Source organism: Plectropomus leopardus, chromosome 8 (genome assembly GCF_026936395.1).
Source record: "Plectropomus leopardus strain MGB_pleo_1.0 chromosome 8, ASM2693639v1, whole genome shotgun sequence".
NCBI classification, from domain to species: Eukaryota; Metazoa; Chordata; class Actinopteri; order Perciformes; family Serranidae; genus Plectropomus; species Plectropomus leopardus.
In genome coordinates this window covers 27869009-27885607 of record NC_142183.1, presented here as the reverse complement: position 1 = coordinate 27885607, position 16599 = coordinate 27869009, and the positions used below count along the sequence as shown (strand labels likewise).

Sequence of the window (16599 nt, the reverse complement as noted above, 5' to 3'; positions counted from 1 at the left end):
GCTTATGTCCTCATCCATCACACGCTGTCCAAAAATATAGTGACTATTAAACCATCCATTTAAAATGTATTTATTCATTTCATCCAACCTATTTTTCACCCTTTCGGTGTTGAGTTTAAAAAATCAGTGATCGTGCAGGACGATTTATACCCTATGTTAATAACAGCAGTGAGCACATTTGGAGCTGAAACAACTTATTGTTCAAGTTCCAAACGGAAAAACATCGTCATCTTCTGAACTAACGCAGCAGTTATCTGTGTGTGGCTGCGCAGCATGGCTGTCATGCGGTGCACAGGCGAAATTCATCTTATTTACTGTTTAGCCCCCGGCTTTTCTCGCGAGACCTGACAACAACATGCCAAAGTACAAAGTACAAAGTTGTAACCGTTACTTATGGAGTAAGTTTTCCGTTTGCGCTCCGGACACCGAAAACGTTTACTTTGTTATAAAAAAAAGTTCGCTAGCCTTTCATTCGCGAAGCGTGTCGACGGGACGTCCCTTCCCTCTAACAACCTACGTCGACAACTGCTCTGAATTTCATATCCGCCGAGACATATGACCGGAGTCTCATAGGGTAGGCGTTTTCTCGCCTGGAGTGTTGTTTTATTTGTTCCTCGTGCACCCAGCGCATTGCTTAAACTGTCAAAACGCGTGCCGAAGATGGCCTTTCGCTCGAGCTTCTCTGATTTAGAAGAAACGGCAAAGTCTTTAACAACGAAAGATCGCTTTGATTGTGCGGACACCTGTGCGTGCCCAAGCACCGCTGAGCTCAGTAAGGCAGTGTCGGTGTCCTTGGGTTTGGATTCAGTGTCTTCTCCTCTCAACAACATGAACCAGTTCTCCGGCGGCAGCAGCAGCAGCGCCTTTGCAGACTTCGACCTCAGTATGGAGAACAGAGTGCGGGAGTTGAGCGCGCCTCAAAATGTGAACTCAGAAGGCACCCGGCTTCTCCTGAATGACACTAACCCAAGAGGGGACGACTTTGGAGAAGTGTGCCCCGACATCCAGCAGGTGAGCTGCATGGATCTGCTTAGATCTGGAGATATGGGCAGCGCGCAAACCGTGACGCGCGGCCCGGTGATCTCCACATTTGTCTGCAAGGAATCAAACTTGTTCATGAGCACCGTGGCAGAGCTGCCCGCGCCCTCCTCTCAGATGGATGAGCTCCTACCTTTGAAACAGTACTCTGCCTACACTGCCAACCCAAACCTATATAAAGAAACGCCGGGTGTGTGGTGCGCGTACAGCAGCCGATCCGAGCCAGAGAGAGGCGGACCCGGCGGACATAATTTGTTGTGTAAATATTGTAACTGTGGTCAAGCCTCTCATGGATCCAGGCAGGAATGCCGCTGTGTCTGGTACAGTAACGGGGAGCAAGGTGGTAAAGGTGGCTTGCGAGCACCGATGGCACAGGGGTATGGCCAAGTGGAAAGTTACCAAAGTGCAATTCCTCAAGGGCAGGCTGCCAATCTGTCCACTATCAAGAGAGAATCTGCAGTTTGGGTGGATTGCTCGGATCGCAGTTTCAGGTAAATAACCGATTTTTTTTAATGATTTGCTCTGACTTGGTTTTGTTTGGCATCAAGTCAAGATGGCAATTCTGTTAAGGCTGCATTCCTTCCTACCGCTCATCTTTCTTCAAACAGAAACAAAAGGACTATTGCAGCGTGAAGTAGTCAGCTTGCTGTCATCTGCCAAGCTTTGCAGTTGGTCCTAATGAGTTTTGCACTGTTAGATTTGGTCCTTTCATTTGAATGTTATGAATTAAATTTTTTTATTAAATCCAGTAGTTGACTTCATAGCTGCACTGTTCTGTTCTTTTTGTTTTTTGAAATGTCTGTAGAGAGCTGCAGGGGATTTTTTTTTGGACGTAATATAACCCTTTGAAACCTCCTTTTATTGCCGTTTTCAGACGCCTTTTACAAGTACATAAACCCTTTGAACCCAAATTGGTGCGAATACTTAAAAAACATGGGGAAACAAGGCAATGAGCTTGGTAATAAATGTTTCACAAATTGTGAGAAATTAGTAGAGTAGTAGTAGTAGTAGTAGTAGTAGTAGTAGTAGTAGTAGTACAAAAAGCTAGGGAAAAAATATTCATAATGATAATTACATATTTTAAATAATGTCACAAAATTGTTGTATTTCTTAAGCATCTTTTCCAGTTAATTTCCTTTTTTGAAAAAAAAATTTCACTTGGGTTTTTTTCTTTCCCATTTTCTTTCTTTCTTGTTTTTATTTTACTTAATTTCCTGTAATTTTCTTGTACTTTTTTTTAAAAACTAACTTCCTGTTTATTTTTGGATAATTTCTTCTTTTGCTGCTCATTGCCTTTTCCCAATATTTTTGAATGAAATCAAGCAAATTTCAAAGGGTTTCAGCACAAATTAATCAAATACACAAACATGACTATTTTGCAGTATTATTTTTTATGCCTTTTATTGATATACTGTAAAACCATTCCTCAATCCAGCTGCAAAGCCAGCTGTGTATTAGCATTCAATTATCTGTCCTCTAAAAGCCCCATGTGCTCTCCTCGGCCTTGGCCAAGTTGTGTTTCAGCCAGACAGAATCAAAGTTCAACCCATCCCTAACTTTCCAGGATGATCCTGATCCGTGCTGTGTCTATCTATGTGCAAAATACCACTTAATGTATCAGTGTCACTATAAACAAGAGATAGAGCACCTGTTGCTGACTCTGTGCTTGGAATAGGAAACAATGCCCTGTTTCCACTGGTTGATTCCTCAGTGAAAGGCTCACTCTGCAGTGCATTACTCACAGGGATGCTTGTCTTTTGGATAACTTCACGTGTTGTTATATAATTGATCATGGAATAGGAAAATCTCCTATTGTAATTGGATTTTTTGTAAGTTTATGTCCCAGATTTCACAACAGACAGCCGCTGAGGATAAACGCAGTGACCTGCTGTTTGATCTTTTATTATAGGTAAGATGCCTCACATCCATTAGGCTCAGAGTTTGAGCTGCTCCCGTCTGGCCATTGATTTAGGGTCCCTAAAACCAGTCGTAACATTTATAGGAAGTCTTTTATTTTATATATATATTCCATTCAGGCGATGAACACAGGATAATTGTATTAGGGGAACTACTATTTGTAAGATGTGCTCTCTTTTACTTTTTATTTATATTTATATATATATTATTTCTCCAACTGCTTGTTTGAACTATTGTCTCTTGTATATTGTACATTTGTGCATTTTTAATGTTGTATTTTTTTATGTGTTGTATGTATCTTTAAGGGAGGCCAAAGACAAATTTTCACTGAGGTGGACAATAAAATCTATCTATCTAAGTTGCTGCTGTTTAACCCTTTGAAACCTGAGAAAATTGGCTTGATTTCTTTCAAAAACACAAAAAAAGGTAATGAGCAACTTAACAGGAAATGAGACAAAAATAGAAAAAAAAGAAGAAAAAATGGAAATTAGCAACAAAACAAAAAAAGAGCAAAAACAGGAAATGACCTGAAACGTGTTCTAAAAATAACAACTAAATTAAAAAAAATCAATATATTTTAAACTTTATATGTTTTCCCTTTGTTGTAATTTTCTAACGCTCTCTCTCTTGCTTTTTTAAAGTTAATTTTCTGATCAGTTTTTGTTAATTTTTGCAGATTTTTTTTGCACTTTGTGGGACATTTCATGCCAAGCTACTGACTGGCCTTTTCCCCATGTTTTGTTTTTTAAAGAAATCCAACCAATTTGCTCATGTTTTAAAGGTTTAAATGCTTGTGAAAGGCCTCTGAATGCAGCACAAAAAAACTGATGGTGTCTTAGGTTTCAAAGGGTTAAACTGTTTACTAAAATGTGCCCACTTTTAAATCCTCTAAAAACACCACTTTCATATGTTTATTTGTGTGTGTGTGTGTGTGTGTGTGTGTGTGTGTCCAGGCATGACGATTTGTTTCCAGGTGTGTACCTGTCAGACAGGAGAGTGTGTCAGGTGTGTGGCGATGATGCCTCAGGTTGCCACTATGGAGCCGTAACCTGTGGCAGCTGCAAAGTCTTCTTCAAGAGGGCTGCTGCAGGTATGCTCACAAACATGCGCCAGTGTGCACACATGCAATTACTCGTCCGCTGATTTAATTTCTTACACCCACTCGCTCGTTCATGCAGTGCAGGGCACAATGACCTGACATTATGAGGGCGAGTTTCTCGTTATCAGAAAACACCCACATATCTTTGCTGTGAGCTGGAGGCTTGAGGCATTGTTGTTGAACTCGTTTCCTCAGTCCATCCCGTTTTTCTGTACCACCAGGTAAGCAGAACCACCTGTGTGCCAGCCGGAACGACTGCACCATCGACAAGCTGAGGAGGAAAAACTGCGCCTCGTGCCGCTTGAAGAGATGCTTCATGTCGGGAATGAGCCTTAAAGGTCAGGAACTAAAGATAAGAACAGAACGAGTGGTCAAGGAAGGAAAGTATGTGTGGTGTGTGTTTGGAAAATGGGGTCGGGGTGGTTAGATACCTTACATGCATTGGATCAGAACTTAGTGATCAAAAGTTCTTGCTTAAATACAGTGTAACAAATGCATTTCAGCAGAAGGCCAAAATAGCATTCTCTTGTCCGGTGGCTGATGATGGAGAGCCTTGCCACATGATTACGATGAGGAACTGCTCCATTGGCTTATTTAAGTATTAGCCTAATTAACAGTATAACATCCCAGTTTTTCCCCCAATTTTTTTAGCTGAATATTGTGTAATAAATCAGACAAAACTAGTTGAAATGGTGGCTTCTTATCTCCTTTTCACCCTCTTGTCTTCCACTTGTCTGTGTTGTCTGCGGTGGCGTCTAGGTCGCAGGCTGAAGGGAGCCGGACAGACAAGGAATGGAGAGGAGGAGCAACCTCTGGCTCCCTGGGGGCCCATAGAACGCGGAGAAAGGCCCAGCAGGAGAGATGTAATCTTGGAGCCTGGAAGTGAAGCCGCCAGGGCTCAAAGTGAGGATTAGTGTCACAGGAGTTTAAGTAACATGCAATACAGAGTTTGACATAAAATATGTAATATTGATTCAAGGGCTGCTTGCTGAAAGTTTGAGATTGGAATCATCAGTCGAGTCAACAGACTTTGCAGTGGAGTGAGTGCTTTTGACTATCACAATACTCTTTGGTAGAGGTTGCAGCAGATGCAATCCAGCGGCACAGAGGAGAAGAGACTCTGCATTGTATCACTCCGAGATAACATTATCTTCTCTTATTTTGCTTAAAAGTGTTAAATTTACAGCTCACAGCAGCTTAATACATCACAGTCCCTGGCCTTCGTTTGATATCTAGTGTCGGCAATAAATGTTGCGTATTTGCGATCTGTTGTTAGCATTGTTAACTGTTTACCATATCACCTTTGTCACACTGAAACGTCCTGCTGAACCCTCTTCAAACTGTAAAACTTTATATGGAAAAACAAAACAAATTGTTGAATATCAATATGTTATGGTTATATCTGATTTGACTTACTTAAAAAAGGAATTAATTAGGGATGTACTCGACTCAAAATGATACTACTCTTCTTGTCTGTTTGATATCTGTAGGAGAATCCCAGGCCATGGTTCTAGGCATACCCACACCTCTGCGCTCCCGCTTTTCCCTGCTTAGTGTCTTGCAGGCCATCGAGCCAGCCGTGGTCAATGCCGGACACGACCACGCACAGCCAGACAGCCCTACATCCTTACTCACCAGCCTCAATGAACTGGGGGAAAGACAGCTGGTAACCGTGGTGCGCTGGGCCAAAGCAATACCAGGTAAACCAGTCTGCAGCTAAGGTAACACACTGCAACACACTGCTGCGGTGGAGGAAGTATTTAGATCCTTCACTAGTTACCCCTTTGAGATGTGGAGTGACATCAGTTTTCCTGTGCTGCTTACAGACGCCTCTTACAAGTAGACCAATTGAAGTACTGAACCCAGAGCTAGTTGGTGGGATTTCTTTCCAAAGCATGGGAAAAAAAGGCAATGAGCAACTTGGTAATAAATGTTCCAGAAATTTCAAGAAATAAGTAGATTTAGATTTTTTTTTTCAAAACTGGGGCAAAACTATATTTCTAATGATCGTAATGACATTTTTAAAATTATTTTACAGAATTTGTATTGTTTAAGTGCTTTTTTTCCAGGTCATTTTCTTATTTGTTTTATGTTTTAATATCTTTTGTTTAGTTTTTGATTTTTTAAAAATAATTTTAAGGTAATTTTCTTGTACTTTTTGCTCATTTTGGGTCATTTCTTCTTTCATTGCTTACTGCCTTCTCCCTGTGTTTTTGACAGAAATCAAGCCAATTGTCCAGTTATCAAAGAGTACTAATGCCACTCTGTAAAAATACTGTGTTTCTAGTAAAAGTCCTGTATTGAAAATGCTATTTTAGTACAAGTATGTAAATACAAAAAGTCCTTGAGTCCTTAATGCTAACAAATAGAAATCAATTTAATTAATTAAAATTATTAAAAGGAAAAACAACAAGTCCTCATTTCTGAGAAACTGGAGCAATGTTTTTGCATGAAAAATGACTTAAACAATTCTCAAAATATTTGCCAGTTAATTTTCTACTCAGTGACCAATGGTTTCAGCTGCACTGGTCTATTCTCATGTTTGTGTGCAGATATCTTAATTTGTAGAGTAATTTATTTAGTTATTGAGTTATTGTAGTGGAGTAAAAAGAACAATATTTCCCTCTGAAGTGCAGTGGAGTAGAATTAGAGTGTGACATGAGATTAAAATACTCAAGTAAAAGTACCTCAAATTTGTACCTAAGTATAGTATTTGAATGAATGTAGTCACTACAGCTTACATGTAGGTGTTTCTGGCCAAGGCTGCATGTTTTTACTCAGCGTCTGTTGTTTCAGGTTCAGCCAGACGAACCATTTGTGTTGTGTTATGCCGAGCAAAACACTGCAAGGTCACACTTGTCTTGTCAAGCAAGAGAGTGGATAACACTGCGAGGCGAATCAGTCACTTATGTAACTCCAAGTTCGCAGCTATCTAGTTGATCTCCAGAACTATCAGGACAAGTCTGATCTAATATCTCTTATCGTTGGGCAAGGCCTCAGCATCGTGCCAGAACTGTATGCCAGTTAAAGTTGTGAGCAGCCAATGCAATGTAACACAAACCAGCTTTTTCATTTATTTACCACTAGAGGGGGATATGTTCACATTTAAAGTGAGGATGGCAGGCTGAAAAAAGCCAGCAATCCATCCCCACTTTGATATCCCTGTTGTTATCAGTCTGCAGTCTTTACGCTTCAGTCAACCGACCTGTAAAGTGTTATTTCATCATGTTTTATCATTGTTTGCATGAGCAGATGTTTGATTAAAAGAGTGCTTTTCACAGGTTTCCGTGACATGCACGTGGACGATCAGATGTCAGTGATCCAGTTATCATGGATGGGAGTGATGGTGTTCGCTTTGGGCTGGAGATCCTACACACTCACTAACAGCTCCATGCTCTACTTTGCTCCGGACCTAGTATTTAATGAGTAAGTCACAAAGAAATTCTCACTTTACTCTGCGGCAGACTAGAGTTCTAATATTGTGTTTGAGTTATAGTTAAAAGAAGTTTTGGAATGTCTGGTGCAAACAAAGAAAGTTTGTTTGGGTCTAAACATCTTTAATAATAATGGTGACACTGGGTTTGTTGGAATATCATGAGATTTCACCTGTCACCGTGATTGGGAGGAAAGACACAGTGGAATACGAGCTTCAGAGGCAGATTTGGAAATGACACGACAAACGGCGTCTTTCTTAGGCGAGACAGTAAACAAGTCTGTTCTGTTCTCACCGTCTCCTTTGCCTCTGATATACGTGGCCGCAGAGGGATCACCTCAGATGATTTATTCCGTTTCATCTTGTGCAAAACCTTCGTCAGTCCCCAAGAACTGCCACAGCGTTGAGTTCTGCGTTTCAAGTTTTATTCACACCGCAGCCAACCTCCAGCCTCTATCGAAAATGTTTCTGACACTGTGACTCCCGTCTTTTGTCTTTCCTTTGTACTTTTAGAAACTTAACTCGGAGTTTGTGAGGCAAATCGCCCTGCTTGATAAACATAAATTACAATTCCACCTCCTCTCATCAGTAGATTGTTTTCAGTGTTGCTCAGAATGCCAAAGCCAGCCACGGGGCCCTCGGAGCAGCTTTCACTTGGCTGGTGTTTTGCGCGACATTAGCAAAACACTCATTCCGTCTGCATTAGACCTCTGTCACTCTATTGGGCTGCTTCTGACCTGCATGGTAATGGATACGCCTGCCCTTGTTGGTGACCCTCATTTTTCTCTGCCTCTCTGTCGTTCCCTTTTTCCATTATCCACCTCACTCATTTCTTCTCACCTCTGCTGCTTTTTCCTCTTTTTCACTTTTGCCTCCATTAATTGTCTCCATCCTTTCTATATTTCTCTCTCTGCCTGACCCTCTCTTGCTGTCTCACTCCTTATGTCGCAGCCGGTGCTCCTTCTTCTCCTCTTAAACTATTTTTCTTCCCCTCACAGCCAACGGATGCAAGTGTCCAGTATGTATGAACACTGTGTGAGGATGAAGCTGCTCTCCCAGAGGTTCTGCATGCTGAAGGTCACTCAGGAGGAGTTCCTCTGCATGAAGGCCCTGGTCCTCTTCAGCATCAGTGAGTCCGCCGGGAACGCGTCTGAAATAATATGTTGAATGTCAACTCAGCAAGTGAAATACAGCTGTAATAGAGTTCAGGCATACTTTAGAGAATTGATGGGGATGGATAAAGTCTGTGAGAGTTATTGTTGTGTTCTGGCTCTGTGGTCACAGTGCCAGTGGAGGGCCTGAAGAACCAGCGTTGTTTTGATGAACTGCGAACCTCCTACATCAAGGAGCTGGACCGCTTGGCCAGCCACCGCGGAGAGACCACCCGTACACAGAGAGTGTTTCAGCTCACACAGCTGCTGGACTATCTCCAGTCGGTAATAGACACAATTCCACCTCATATGTGAACACACACCATGCTGTGACTTTGTGAACTATGATATAAACATAATTTTAGTTGGCGTCATTTAACTACTGGAGCAGGAAATAGTGTAAACCAAATACAGTGTTTGCGTACTTTGAGCTATGCCAACACTGTATTTGGCTTGCAGCAATATTGTGTGGGCTAACTGGGCCACATCAAGATTTGTTAATCGTTTTTATGGCCGGATTGCTTAAATGGAGGCTATCAGCTGATACACTTTAAACTTTAGAAAGAGTATATTTCAGTTTATTTGCAATACAGTTCAGACAACTTTATTTATTCCAAAGGGCAATTCAGTTTTGCAGTCTACCAGACCATACATACATTTTAGCACACAACAGTCAAGAAAGAAAGAAAAAAAGTAATAAAACACAACAAACAGCACAATAAACAATAAACAGTATGTGACCGGGGTGCTCATGGCACATTGTCACCCTTCTGTGGCCCCTTTTAGTAATGAAGCACACATAGACTTAAAGCCTTTCACGGCCTTAGTAAATAGTTTAGATAAATAAGCACTTCCAGAGCATTGATATATTTAATGCTCTTAAAGTTACAAGAGCATTGAAGCAAGAGCAAACTGTAACATCATTCTGACAAAAGTCACTCTGTCTCATTTTCAACCTGGGGTACACCTCCAGTTTGTGCACAAATCCCCAGCCGTCCACTAAGGTTAAACACATACCAAAGTGTCATATGACTCCTGTTTTAGCTCCTCTATACTGGTTGCATATCAGCAAGGAAAATGAGAGAGTCACCCTCTGGCGGTAGCATTGCCACATCAGAAATAACTGTAATGCCTCATGTGGAACTGACACACATTGTCCATGATGTAAAGCACCCCAATCTGGTCCCAGCCAGTCATCAAGTAGCTGCAGACTGCACTTCCTCTTTAATCTACATACTGCATCTGCAGGAAATGCAGCAGCAGCAGGTCAGATCTACAAATGCAAACATGCAGAGGCGAACCATTAGCCAACAAGGAAATAAAAGCCGTTTTAATATTTGTTCCGCCTGCAGTCAACAAATGTTACATTTTAAACCTGCAAATTTTAGCTCAGAGTGCCGACATGTGATCTCTGATGGTTTGGAGAGGGAAGGAGGGAATTTTATGGGTCCAAATAAAATCCAGAGTCAAATGAAAGCAGTGAAAAAAGGGAAATTTGAAGACTGACCAAGTTTTGCGAGATGAGAATAAGAATATAAATAAGTTACATGGGAGTTTTTACTGGCACACCAGTGAACTCTAGATAGTTGACTGTTTGTAGAGACAATTAGCACTGTCACAGACTCACCTGTCTGATGGTGAGGTGCACTGACAAGCTTACAGTTAAGCCTGAGTCATTGAGTCTGTGGCTGTTTTACGGCCACATGCTGTATTGTATTTCTTTTTGATTACTTACCGTACAGTGGGAGGTAGTGTGACTCACTGACATTCCATTTTTATGAATCGTTTGCTCGTTAAAGAAGAAAAAAAACATGTATCTTGGCATGTAGGTGTGTATGGACGAGTGTTGTCAAAAATATCAATTTGACGATACATATGAATTGAAATTGAAACGGTTTAAATATCTGCTTTCCGCTGGATAGATACTAAGGTTACTAATTTCTTGCTCTTTTTTTCTGTCCGAAAGCAAATTGACAAACCCCCACAGCCCCTCTGTCACTCACCCATAGCGCTGTGTTTGACTTACTCGTTTCACTCCCTCTGGTTGCATTTTTGTTTTTAACTTGCACTTTTTTGGCATTTTGAATGCATGACAGTCGTGCTCATTACAGCAGGAAGAATATTGTTCACATGAATGTAAAGTTTAAATTATTGCTAATGTTTACTACAGTTATTCGGCTGCTCTCTGCCACTAACCAAAAAAAAAGAAAAGTTGTTGTTATAAACCTTGATATTCAAGATTCAAGAATTTTACTGTCATATGCACAGTAAAAACACAGCGGTTTACACCATACAGGGAAATTCTTAAAATGCCAGTCCCCCAGTTACTTTTTAATGACAATTTTGGATTTTATGCTCTCAATATAAATTTTCCCAGAGGTCTCAAAACTGGTATCAAATATCAGTATTTTTCAAGGTATTGTATCAAAGTTAGAAATTCCAGTATTGTGGCAACACTAGTTTATCCAAAATGCATTTGAATCAGCAACTATTACTATCAAAAGAGCAATTTTGTCCAAAGGAAAATAACTGTCTGGAGCCTTAAAATGAAGATAACACAGTAATGGTGATGAGCTAATTTAGACTTAAGAGGCTAACAGGTCTAATTGAGCATTCACTGACATGTTTTACCACAAGGTAGATAATCTGCAGTGGACTAATATGATTATTTGGTGTTTTGACTTTGCAGTATTGGAGATAAAAGCAAACAAATCTGTCCAGTCTGCCCATTTAATTCTCTGCTTTCCTGCAAGACTTTTCCTTTTTTTGGATTTGGTATCCATGGTGAGCAGGGCGACTCAAGACAAGCCACCATTACTGAAGTTTGGCAAAATTTAGAGGAAAAGGTGCCAGGCCATAGACCCATGCTCTCACTATAGTTGGCAGGATTATGTATAGACTTTGGTTCGAACATTTAAAAAAAAATACAAAATAATAGTGATCATAGATAACTGATTTTCAATAAGCAACATTAATTTACATTTCATGTCTGAAAGTGAGTAGGAAGAAGCCAAATGTTTGTCTAGTCCTACCAACAATACACAATCATAAACTAACACTCCGCCACAGCGTCCATCCCAAGAATTAAACCATTCTGTTCATGCTAATCATATATATATATATATATATATATATATATATGTATGTATAATCAACAGCACCATTCCAATATCGAAGAAAGAAAAAGAACTATTTCATCATCAGTGTGCTTTATACTCCCCTTTCTCATCTCTGTGCCCGGCAAACCAATTTTTTTATGACACATTTTTCAAACTGTATTTTTACTTGTTTTCTTCCTCCAGTCCATTCCACAAAGCACACCACAAATTAATATGCACATACTTTTAAGATTTGTGCTTCCTCTTAAAATATACAGTCAGATGTGTTTTACCTAATTAAAGTGTCACAATGAATGTTTTCTATCACCTATGTTCTGCACAATTACATTTTTTTTTTGCATATTACCTTGTTTTATGCACAGATGTAGCCAAAATAAATAAATTCTGAAATACACATTGGTTATTCCCCCAAAACATGCTTACATGGATTTGAAATCATTTTTGAATCTCTGTTAGTGGAGTTATGAAGAAAAGACTTGGTAGAGATGTAACCACTAGAGGGTGTAGATTAACTGCTTTCCTCCTGAGTGCGATTAGGATTTTGACTACTGATTGGTAAGTGAAGTCTAAAACATGAATGACATCAGTGGTTGGGGGCGTGACCAGAAGAGCTGGAAAGTTTCCTCCCAAAGTGAGCAGTGCTGCACAGCAGTTTGAGCCTCATGTCTTTCACTGTGGATTTACTCTTAAAGGCTCAGCTTTGTCAGTGTCCCACTCACATCTCACATCTTCTAATGCCTTATGAGCTGGAGGGCAGCCAGGGATTGTCTGGCAGCAGGGCCCTTTAGGCAGAAAACCAGAGTTGATCAAGACTTTGCAGTTCCGACTTCTTTTGGCTTTTCCCTGCCTGTGGGGCTTAGAGCATCACAATGAGTGTCATCTTTTTAAATCACCTCTTAAAGCTCATGTCAGGCCCCAATGTCATTTGCTATTTCCTCTTTTATCTGCAGGCTTTGTTCTTTTTCAATGCTGTACACATTTCACCCTTACATCTTTGTCACTAATAACCTCCATCTCCTCTTTCTTTATTGTCAGATTGTGAGGAAGTTACACCAGTTCACCTATGATCTGTTCATCCAAGCTCAGTCCCTCCAGACGCGTGTCAACTTCCCAGAGATGATCTCGGAGATTGTGAGCGTCCACGTGCCCAAGATCCTCTCAGGCATGGTCAAACCCATCCTTTTCCATGATACAGCCTAGACTGGAGCCTCTGTGATTGTCCTATATGTCACTTGAGCTGCAGACACCCAGTCTCAGACCATTTCTGGTAAAAGCTGAAGCAGCAAGATAGGGTTTATGATTTCATGAGGTGAAATAAGCCCCTTTTTACCTACAGGGTGAGAGTGGAGCAGGGTGAAGTTATGAAGGGCTTACAGCACATTCTTCCAATCTAATTGCATCTACTCTGTTCTTCTTACTGCCTGTTATCTGTATCATACACAACAAATGTTTCCGGAGCTGATTTGAAACACTTTTTAGCATGCATTCCTTTATACGAGCTCATGAAAGGCCAAACCACCTGGCATGTCTTCATATTTACAGCCGACAGCGGGCAATATTTCATTTTCGGGAGAGAAGATGGTACACGTTTGCAGAGTTCACATCACCATAGCTTGTCTGTGTGCAGTGGTATGACATTTGGCTTTTTTAACAATGAATCTTATTGTGTGCACCTGAGACGAACAGGTTTGATTGACAGTTAATAAATGGTTGTGGCATGCATGCGAAGAAGCAAAGCTGTCTTGCCTGAATATATTTCCCAAAGCTCCTCTCATCCATCGAAATAACAGCCGAGTAACAGTTTTAGTTGTCGCCAAAACAAGTACACTTTTAAACCGCAAGCATCAGTGCAGATTTCAAATGTATATTTATGAATTTTGTGATATCAAAAGGTCACGCTGAAGAAAATAACTGGACTTTTTTTTTTTTAAAGTTTGCTTGTTTTTGAATGTTATACCGGTACAATTTTTTCCAACGTGGACATTTCATACTGTTGTAACTTTTCTACTGTTTCTTAAAAAGTGTTCTTTGCAAGTGCTTTGTCGTGTATCATCACTGTAGCTTCTGACATTTTTGCTAAACGTTGAAGGTCCAGCCAAGAATCCGCTCATTTGTTGCACTTACAGCTTAACGTGTAATAAAGAACTGAAGCATGACAGCTATCTGTTTGTTAATAATGAGAGTTTAAAAAAAAAACACATTTAAATGAGGTTAAAAGGATCATTCAGGTGGTTTCTTTCCTGAGGTGGGTTTGTATGTGGTACCTATCCATAGACAGTGTGTTTCATACAGGTGATGTCAGTCTGCATGCTCCAAGTTTGGAGAAGCAGGCAGCAGCACGGAAGCTGGGCAGTGTATGGCTGTGGATGGGGATCAGCAAGAAAACATATTTTAGCCACCACAAAAAAAAAAAAAAATCAGTATCAGTTTAAGTAGGATATTGATAGTTTTTACACTGATTTACTCTTTTGTCAGACAGCCCATTTTGAGGGGGAAGCCCCTCAAAAGCCCCTGATTTTCCTCTCTTCAAAGCCGGACTCCATTGACAAAATAACTGTAATTTTAGCTGCTGAACACAGGAGCTGCTGGTTTATCTCTGCTTGGATCAGTTTGTTAGTTGGTGTTATTGTGTGACTTTGGTGAATCTGAACTAACCCTCTTAACCCTTTGAAATCTAAGCAAACTGATTAATTTTAAGCTCAGTTTCTTCATCACCTTTTACTCATTTCTTCCAATTTGTGGGTCATTTCTTTCCGAGTTGGTCATTGCCCCCCCCCTCCTGTTTTTTAAAAGAAGTCAAGCCAATTTTTGAGGTTTTAAAGGGTTATGGTAAAGATGTGAAAATGCACTCAATATTGCATACACTTAAACTGATGTGAAATTATGTAGGTGTGACTTCTTTTAGGTGGCTAACACATGTTTTTTGCTGACCCCTCCACGGCAGCAGATTGGGGGCACGCCGACAAGCATCTACTGTGTGTGCTGTTTATGGATAAGTATCCTAAACAACAAAAATAATCTGAACTATCCATTTAAGATGAGGGTCTTTTGAGTGCATGCTAATGGTAATAGAGTAACCTCCCTGTTTTTTCTCTGTTTGCTAGATTCATTGCACTCTGCTGTACAGTCAAGTGGACAGGCAGGCTCTCAGAAAACATCACACTGACAAGTTTTTCTTGCTGCTGCAGTATACACCCTCAGGATTATCCCAGTCTCCACCCAGCCAGGTAATAGATCCCAGCAGGGAACTAAAACATATCACAGTCAAACAAGGAAGCCTGGCTGATTTATTCCATCTATTTATCCTGGAGGAAAACAGCCATGTCTTCTGCTGACATCAGAAATCCCTTCTTGTGCTTTAATACCATCTAGTGGCAGCTGTTGAATCTACAATCCACTCAGCAAAAGTGGGGTAGAGCAACATCTGTTGGATCCATTGACATTTGCTTCGTAATGTAATTGGACACGGATTCACTCAATGTTTGAACAAGGTTACCATTAAATGGTCAGAGTCACGAGAGGGAAGGTCATATTATTGAAGGGGACAAGTAAATAAAGACCAGTGTAATCGGAGGCTTAATTAATGGTTAAATATGAAAGATAATTTGAAAGTAAAAGCTCAATCATATTAAAATATGCTAAATGATATCAGAATATATATTTTTTAAATACATAGAAACTTGTAAATTTAAGGGAAAAAAATCAGTTTTTCCTCGAATTTACAAATGTCTGTAGGGCAAAAGAGAAAATGACATATCTTTGAGAGCTGGTTTATTTTTACATGCTGCATTTAAAAGCCCAAACTGTAAAAAGCAGTCTGCCTGGGAAACCTCCAGCGCCATTTTAACTCCCATTTCCTGAACGACCTCTCTCAACAAGTATTTGTCCCTCTCATAAATGAATTGGAGCTGAACGAAGTTAGGCAATCGAAAAGACACGCTGAAATATCACTTATTTCTAAATATATTCCCCGCCGCACATGCCCCTGTGGCTTCTCCTTAAAAGGAATGGCGTCTCGTAGGTTTGCAATGATCAAAAATGTATGTGTTGATGTCGACATTTGAACTTAGTTTGGATTCCATTTGATTTTTTTTGTGTTCGAGTCTGCTCTGCATCAATATTACATGCCTACTCTAGCAGAAGAGGGATTTTTCCTGTTGGGTAACGGCAAACCGCGGAAAGCACAAACACACTGGCCACAAACAACAAAAGCTTAAAGTATTTCCTTATGTGGAGAAGGATTAACAGGAGCGAAGGGTTTCAACGTGACTCTGAATGTGAGAAGATGACACAAAAGAGAGGCGGAGATAGTGAAAAACTTAAGTAACTGAACACCCACAATACCGAGCTCACATGGAAATGTGGTTGGGTGCAATACTTCTTGCAGGACCTTACATAAAACTCCAGCAATAATGTCTTTAACACCAGGTAACCGCAACTCACGGCTACAGTGACCGGAAAACAATTAGATTGTGGAGGTGGTAAGATGACACCCCTGAATGGGTTGTTTCTGTGGCCTATCTAATGGAGGGCGATTCCTATCCGAGCACCAGTCCATTAACAACCAATTAACTTCCTATTAATATTTTACCAGACAGGGCCTCTCTTCCTGACGTGTTTTAAGGAGCTTTTCCCAGGAGTGTTTGAACATGAGCAGCTTTTAGCGCAGCATAAAGAGGCCTGTGTAATGGGCTGAAGGAGAAGGAAAGGCAACCTGATAGCACTGAGAGCAGAGGAGGGGAGAGAGAACGTAGAGGAGACAGACTTCTGCAGCTGGCCTGGCTGCCCGGAGCCGGGACCCGAGCACACACACACATAGGGTTAGAAAATCCATGATTTTAT

The 16599-nt window shown here is 40.6% G+C and overlaps 1 protein-coding gene across 3 annotated transcripts; it reads left to right on the top strand.

Annotated features, from left to right (window-relative positions):
• Nucleotides 1-324: 324 nt before the first annotated feature.
• LOC121947819 (progesterone receptor-like) lies at nucleotides 325-13913 on the top strand. 3 transcript variants are annotated; one of them, XM_088081307.1, is made up of 10 exons: nucleotides 325-1529; nucleotides 2885-2947; nucleotides 3909-4045; nucleotides 4276-4392; nucleotides 4814-4957; nucleotides 5545-5754; nucleotides 7336-7480; nucleotides 8486-8616; nucleotides 8772-8923; nucleotides 12793-13913. In XM_088081307.1, the coding sequence occupies exons 1-10, from the start codon at nucleotides 661-663 to the stop codon at nucleotides 12955-12957; spliced, it is 2133 nt and encodes a 710-aa protein (XP_087937433.1). In that variant the 5' UTR covers nucleotides 325-660; the 3' UTR covers nucleotides 12958-13913. The 3 variants fall into 3 exon arrangements, with proteins under 3 accessions (XP_087937433.1, XP_087937432.1, XP_042348885.2); XM_088081306.1 differs by having other exon boundaries at nucleotides 2873-2947; XM_042492951.2 differs by lacking the exon at nucleotides 2885-2947 and having other exon boundaries at nucleotides 328-1529.
• The last annotated feature ends 2686 nt before the right edge of the window (nucleotides 13914-16599 follow it).